This window comes from Typha latifolia, chromosome 15, assembly GCF_019914945.1.
Source record: "Typha latifolia isolate L0001 chromosome 15, TyphaL0001v2, whole genome shotgun sequence".
Lineage (NCBI taxonomy): Eukaryota > Viridiplantae > Streptophyta > Magnoliopsida > Poales > Typhaceae > Typha > Typha latifolia.
In genome coordinates this window covers 1,871,026-1,878,776 of record NC_133100.1, presented here as the reverse complement: position 1 = coordinate 1,878,776, position 7,751 = coordinate 1,871,026, and the positions used below count along the sequence as shown (strand labels likewise).

The following is a 7,751-nucleotide window of genomic DNA, read 5'->3' as shown; positions in this document are numbered from 1 at the left end:
ACTTTTTAAAAATTATTTAATAATAACCTAAGATTACCTTACTCTTTGAGATAACAATATATAATTACTAGTAATATCAACTATAATTGCTATCTCCTCTCTAAATGTAGAGGCGAGATAATACCGCACATTGCGAGTGTACCCATGTAGTATGATGTATTACCTCATATACCCTGCATAATACGAGAAAAATTTAAAATATTATTTTTCGCTAGCTTAAGAGTATTTTCATCGTTTGATTTAAAACATTACCAATTTTTAATACCTTCATATTAACTTTATATCACATCAAATAAAATTATTATTTCTTATATTAATATATTAAACTAAATATTAAAATTAACTTATATTAATATTAATTCTCTTCTTCTTGTATTAAAGATTAAAATAATTATGCTTATTCCACCCTTATTTCATAAGTGATCAAACACCACTTTACTCTTTTCAACATTTAGGAAGAAAATTTACGGGAAAAAAAGTGCACCTCTTAATCGTCGCAAAAGCTTCCCAACCAAGCACCAATCAAATTGATGATATGCCAACACCTTTCCCTTTTTAAATCTTTCCTGATAAACTGATAAGTCAATTTCCTGCTTCAATTAATACTCTGCCCTAGGTTTCACATATTTACGACCAACACAGAACTTTCCCCTACAACTTCTCGAACTTGAAACCAAATAAAACCTCACCATGAGCGAACATATGCAGCAGTGAGTATATGATACAACCTATTCATCCTGGAAGGTGCATCCGTCAACAGTAAACCACGAGACACAAGAGAGGGGAAACCTGCATGCTTCATCTTTGTGCAGTAATAGTCAATCTTGCAACTCTCATATTTGTGCAGTTTCATACAAGAAAGAAATACTGGTGCTGAGCCAATACTGAACAGGCTAAAACACTTCACATGAGCAAATAAAACTCGAGATGAGAAAAACTGCAAGTCATTAACTAACTAAAACTTTGCACACTGTATCTGAAAACTTAACAGTAGTAACAAAATGTTTGCCAAGGAATAAAATCAAAACTTGCTGAGTGGAAATTAGATTCCAAATCCTCATAGATAGATCAGCTCGCCTAGCAACTTAATTTAGCGAGCAGCTCACTCATCCTCCTGGCTACGCAACCTAGCAAGCTTGTTGGTAACAACAATATCGAGTTGTGCGGCACGCTCAACAATCACCTTGCGTTTCCTTGTGGAGACATCATGTGCAATTTCAGCACAGTAGGTCCTGGTCAGGGAAGAGAACAGGATCTTGTAAGCTCAATAATTAAGATCTGAGAGAGGAAGAAATTAACAAATATTTGAGACAACAATACCTGTTGTGCATCATTAGTAATTCCAATTCAGAAACATTGTGGACAACGAACTTCTTGAATCGGTTCGGCAGGTAGTGTCGGGTTTTCTTGTCAGAACCATACCCAATATTTGGCATCAGGGTACATCCTTTAAACTTTCTTCTGACACGGGAATCAATACCCTTCGGTCTACGCCAACTTGGCTATCACACAACATTCAATCAACATTATATAGTGAGCTAAAACCACATCAAGTACATCTTACAGTAATAATTGCTCAGATGTGAAAGTACTAAAAAAGTACATCAATGAATTAAAACATTGAACTAGAAAAGGAAATTATAGCAGAACAGAGGAGTATAAGATGACATCATACAAGGCAATTGCTTATTCTGCTAATAGAAAGGAAGATCTCCCAGTTCCAGTCTGGTTTGGTATGTTAGTATGTAATGAACTTGCAATATGAAATAGGAATTGATTCCATGATTAAAAGTTCAACGCATGGCCATTTCCATTTTGAGCCGAAGTGATCTACTTATTCTCTAATTCAGTTAGTGCAAGGTTCTTTAACAAGAAAGAAAGTTAGAACACACAAGAAATGGTTTCATTGATATTCTGGATATAATAGATTATTTTATGAGAAGTTAAGAACCACAAGATCAACATCATATGTGGAACATGAAAAGCTGATAAAGGAGAAATTACATAAATTCATCTAAGGTATCCCAGAATAGATAAGCATATCTTTAAACGAGTAGCACCATGTATGAACAATGATTTAACTTGTGTTGCATACAAGATGTAGGTTCAGCTTGGCAACAGTAATTTAACTTGTTTCACATGCAAAGATGTGTGTCCCCAAAGTTTCCATTGATAGAGATTAACTGCAACAATTACATGTATAACTGCAACAGTTTAATCCGTGTTTACCAATAATTCAGATATAAACATACTAAACCCCACATTCAGGAATAAGCACTTCTCTCTCGGAGAATCTTGAACTAGATCTCACAAAGTACATAGTAGATATTTAAGATAGTAAGAACTCTAGCATGCAATAATAACAATCATATAGATGACTTACAAGCAAAGGAATCCTATCAGATACTAGACTCTACTATGGTAAACAATCAAACTACATTCTTAAACTTCAACAAGAAATCCTCACCATTCTCATTGTTCTTTGGGAAAAAAAAATCATAAGGTTTCAAGAGGGTTAACATCAACCATGCGTAGGTTTCGAACACAAGCAGTTCAAAACCACCACTTAAATAGCATCTCTCGGTTAAACTTTATATAATGCATTATTGCTAATCTCAAGGTCTAAAAGAAAAAAAAAATCTAACCCTACTCCATTATAATTAACACATAACTAAAGAAGCATAACGAAGAACACATCTAAACAATCGTAAGAAAAAAGAGTGAGGAAACCAAACAAAAAGGTTATACCTTTACACAGATCTTGCGGTCACTCTGAGGCCTCTTAAACTTCTTCACGCGCTTCTTCACGATCTTCTTCGCAAGCAACGGCACCGCCATCTCTTCTTCACATCATCAAAATCCACGAAACAAACGACACTAATTAGCTCACAATTAACACATCAAAGATTACCTCGAAATAGGAAAAAAAAAAAGGTTCGAAAAATTGGTCATAATCATAATCCTAATTCTAAACAGAAGAAATGAGATGAGGATGAGGAGATTACAGCTGCGCTCCTCTGCCGACACAAACTCGAATTCTAGAATGGAGGAAGAGGCGGCGGCCGGGCTAGGGTTTCCATCTATATATCCAATGATGTGACCATGAAGTGGCCCGCGCCAGCGTCTTGTGACCAAATTTAGACCCGATACCATAAATCCGATCCAAACCCAAAATGTTAGAAACGGGTTTGAATTTAATAGATATATATATCCGCTTAAATTAAATTATCAAATGGTATAGATCATTCTTGCAATCTCTTTACTTCTTATCTTATTAGACACTCCGATGAGGCTTCCACTTTTAACGATTTTAATATTTCTATTTATTGGGTGTTACCTCTGGTATGATGATTTAGTCCCATATTAAGAAAATAAAAAAATAAAGAAAAAAATAAAAGAGTTTATATAAATTCTTGGGCTTTCACCTTAATAACTTAAAATTTTAAATTGAGTTAGGTTATAACAGTTTTGCAAATCTTATTTTACTTGAACTATGACTCTTGTATATCTCAAGTCAAAATTTTATTTTTAGAGAAATTGATCAAAAACACAATGTATTTTACTTTTATTATTATTTACACTTTATTTTTATTAAAAAAAAGAAATTATTTACACTGTATTTATCATTCGATCCCAGTAATATGAATTTAACTTACAAAATTCTCTGAATTAGGTTTAATCTAACAATAGCCGATAGTACGAAGAATAGTCCATTAATTTCAAAAAAGATTACTTTTTCACACCTCTTCTTCTTTCTCAATCGATCAGAACAAAATGACGAATATGTAGCTCTTCTTCTTCTTTTTCTTCTTCTTCTTGAAAGTCTTCCACTAATTATGTTAGAATATTAAGCTAACCCATTTGACTAGTCAATTAGATTAATTGGCTAGTGTAGAATTTAAGAATAATGTTTTAGTTTTGAGGTGACTCTTAGTATTTTCTATGCTTTTAAATTATAGTAACATTTTGGATTCTCTAGATGATGGAAATCAAAAGGCCATATATGATAACTAAGAGTCATGAAGTATATCTAAGAGTCATATAAACCACTATATATATATGTGGTCTTATCTTGTGCAAGATAGTAAAGTGAAGTAAGAAAGTTTAAAGTTTTTATCTACTTCATCTTGTGTTAAAAAAATAATCTTCTTCTCTTGAGTTTTCTACCACCTTCTCCTAACAAAGTGGTATCAGAGCTAGTTTTCCTTAAAATACAATGACTTCCAATAGCTTATGGGAACCCCAACTTCCTCGCTTCACCGAAAAGAATTACAACCAATGGAGTATCCAAATGAAGGTTCTCTATGGATCCCAAGATCTATAAGATATTATAGAGAATGACTATGTTGAGCCAGAGAACGTGACGCCACTCACCCCACAATAACTCAATGAGTTAAAAGAGACTCGCAAGAAGGACAAGAAGGGTCATGATGTTCTTTTCAAGGAAGACACATGTGAAATCAAGAACAAGAACAATATTTTTATAGCCAAAGTGAAAATGATACCAAATAAGATGTTTCTCTTGAAGATACAAAGTGAAGTTCTTCCATGCTTCAACACCATCATAAAGGATGAGTCATGGCTTTGACTTCTTCGGTATAGTCATTTGAGTTTTAGATCTCTTTCTCACATGTGCAAGAAACATATGGTACGGAGCATGCCAAATATTCATCAACATGATCTAGTATGTGAAAGGTGTGCACTTGGAAAGCATCATTGGGGCTCTTTTCCAAGTGGAAAAGCTTAGAGAGCATCCAAACCTCTTGAGCTTGTTCATACCAATCTATGTGGCCCTATGCACACAACATCTATTGGAGGTAATCGTTATTTCCTTACCTTCATTAATGATTATAGTAGAAAGATATGGATTTATTTTCTTAAAGAAAAGAGAGATGTATTGAACAAGTTTAAAGAATTCAAGGCCTTGGTCGAAAAGCAAAGTGGACATATCTTAAAAATTTTGCGTTCCGACTAAGGAGGTGAATATAATTCATAAGATTTTATCTCTTTTTTCAAAAAATATGGCATAAAATATTAAGTTACTACTCGCTATACACCACAACAAAATAGGGTGGCGGAAAAGAAGAACCGAACTATTATGGAGCTTGCTAGAAGCATGTTAAAGGCAAAAGGGATGCTTAATATATTTTGGGCCGAAGCCATTGCATGTGCAGTCTATCTTTTGAATCGTGCAACTTTCAAAAGAGTGCATGACCTGATGCCTCAAGAAGCTTGGAGTGGACACAAGCCTTGTGTTGCTCACTTGAGGGTTTTTGGAAGCATTACCTATGTGCATGTGCCCGATGAAAAAAAGAAAGAAATTGGATGATAAATCTAAAAAATGTATTCTTATAGGCTATAGTAAAATATCTAAAGTCTATAAACTCTTTAATCCCTTTACCAAGAAGGTTATTGTAAGTAGAGATGTAAAATTTAATGAAGAAGAATCTTGGGGGTGGGATGGAAAAGAGAAAATAAAATATTTTATTCTTGCAGGTGAAGAAGAAAGTCAAGATGGTGATCTTGGAGAAGAAGAAAGGACTCCGCCTACTTCTCCGTCTTCTTCCATATTATCTTCAACATCTTTATCATTGGAGTCTCTACCAAGGAAGACAAGGAGCATTAAAGAGATATATGAAGTTGCAAGAGAAGTACCATATGAAGATATGAGCAACTTTACATTATTTATTGATACAGATCCTATCACTTTTGAGAAGGCTTCAGACCAACAAAAATGGATGTATGCTATGGATCAAGAAATTGATTCAATCACAAAAAATAATACTTGGGATCTTGTAGATCTTCCTACTGGGCACAAACCAGTAGGTGTTAAATGGATCTACAAGACCAAGTTGAATAAAAAAAAGGTGAAGTTGAGAAGCACAATGTCCGATTGATAGTGAAAGGCTACAATCAAATGTATGGCGTCGACTACAATGAAGTTTTTGCCCATGTTGTTTGACTTGAGACTATTCACATAGTCTTGGCTTTGTGGCTCAAAATAGATAGAAGGTGCATCAAATGGATGTCAAATCAGTATTTCTGAATGGCGTTATTAAAGAGGAGGTCTATATTGATCAACCTCCAAGCTATGTGAAGAAAGGTGAAGAGCATAAAATATGCAAGTTGAAGAAAGCCTTGTATGGCTTAAAGCAAGCACCAAGGGCATAGTATAGTCACATATATGGATATTTTTTAAAAAATAAATTCAAGAGGTGTCCATTTGAGCATACTCTTTACATCAAAGAAGGTACACATAATGAGTTTTTAATTACATACATTTATGTTGATGATTTGATCTTCACTGGCAATAGTCCAAATTATTGTGAAGCTTTCAAGAAAAGCATGATGCATAAATTTGAGATGATAAACATGAGACTTCTACATTTCTTTCTTGGCATTGAAGTTAAACAAAATGGAGGTAAAATTTACATCTCACAAAAGAAGTATGCAACGGATCTCTTGAAGAGATTCCGAATGGAAGTGCTTCACGTATGAGCACACTTATGGAGGTTGGCTTGAAATTAAGCAAGCAAGGTGATGATAAATTTGTAGATGCTACTCTTTATATAAGTCTTGCTGGTAGTCTCATATACTTAATAGGTACAAAACCAAATATTTTGTACTTTGTTAGTCTTTTGAGTAGATTCATGGAAACACCAAGAAGATGTCATTAGAATGTTGCGAAAAGAATTTTGAGATATATTAGTGGTATCTTGGATGAAGGTATTACTTACAAAGTACTAACAATTCATGTTTAGTTGGTTATTATGACAATGATTGGGCTAGAAGCGCGGATGATGACAAGAGTATTTTCAGTTATGTTTTCAATGTCGGCTCTGGTGCAATCTCATGGTCTTCAAAGAAGCAAGATGTTGTCGCTCTCTCTACTATGGAAACAGAGTCATTAGCAAGTTATCAAGCATTGTGGCTAAAATGGATTTTGAAAGAACTCAAGCATCCACAAGGAAAAGAAACAAATTTTTTTTGTGATAACAAATTAGCAATTGCACTCACAAAGAACACGGTCTTCCATAGTAGAAACAAGCATATCGAGTTAGGTATCATTTCATTCGAGATTTGGTCAAAGATGGTGAGATCGAGATCAAGTATTGTAATACTCAAGATCAATTAGCTAACATATTCACCAAAGCTCTCAAGATGGATACCTTCACCAAATTGAAGAAGAAACTCGGCAAGGAAATGGTCTAGCTTAAGAGGAGAATGTTAGAATATTAAACTAGCTCATTTGACTAGTCAATTAGATTAATTGGCTAGTATAGAATTCAAGAATAATGTTTTGGTTTTGAGGTGACTCTTAGTGTTTTCTATGTCTTTAAATTATAGTAATCTTTTGGATTCTCTAGATAATGGAAATCAAATAGTCATATATGATAGCTAAGAATCATGAAGTATATCTAAGAGTCATGTAAACCACTATATATATGTGATCTTATTTTGTGCAAGATAGTTAAGTGAACTAAGAAAGTTTAAAGTTTTTATTTACTTCATCTCATGTTAAGAGAACAATCTTCTTCTCTTGATTCTACCACCTTCTCCTAACAAATTATTTGTGAAAGCTAGGTGGTTTCCATAGGTTGGTATTCGTGCATGACGAACCCACTGTTACAATCGTATTCAACAGTGAGATCGAACAACAGCATCTTCTTCCACCGCATAGTCTCGCTGAAGTCGAGGATGACCATCTCCTCCTCACTAATGGAATCCTTCTTCCACCTCCCGGTCATCCG

At 34.2% G+C, this 7,751-nt stretch overlaps 1 protein-coding gene across 2 annotated transcripts; it reads right to left on the bottom strand.

The window, feature by feature from the left end:
* Positions 1-928: 928 nt before the first annotated feature.
* LOC140802314 (large ribosomal subunit protein eL32z-like) lies at positions 929-3,139 on the bottom strand. 2 transcript variants are annotated; one of them, XM_073157798.1, is made up of 4 exons: positions 3,006-3,139; positions 2,749-2,843; positions 1,321-1,502; positions 929-1,232 (listed from the first exon to the last, which is right to left on the bottom strand). In XM_073157798.1, exons 2-4 carry the CDS (start codon positions 2,836-2,838, stop codon positions 1,103-1,105), a joined length of 402 nt encoding a protein of 133 aa, XP_073013899.1. In that variant the 5' UTR covers positions 2,839-2,843; positions 3,006-3,139; the 3' UTR covers positions 929-1,102. The 2 variants fall into 2 exon arrangements, with proteins under 2 accessions (XP_073013899.1, XP_073013900.1); XM_073157799.1 differs by having other exon boundaries at positions 2,749-2,840; positions 3,006-3,095.
* Between the last annotated feature and the right edge of the window lie 4,612 nt (positions 3,140-7,751).

Coding starts and splice junctions, on each gene's coding strand:
- LOC140802314 (XM_073157798.1), bottom strand. CDS start 2,838: ATGGCGGTGCCGTTGCTTGCGAAGAAGATCGTGAAGAAGCGCGTGAAG. Junction 1,503..2,748: donor ACCGCAAGATCTGTGTAAAG/GTATAACCTTTT, acceptor GTTGTGTGATAG/CCAAGTTGGCGTAGACCGAA. Junction 1,233..1,320: donor TTACTAATGATGCACAACAG/GTATTGTTGTCT, acceptor TTCCCTGACCAG/GACCTACTGTGCTGAAATTG.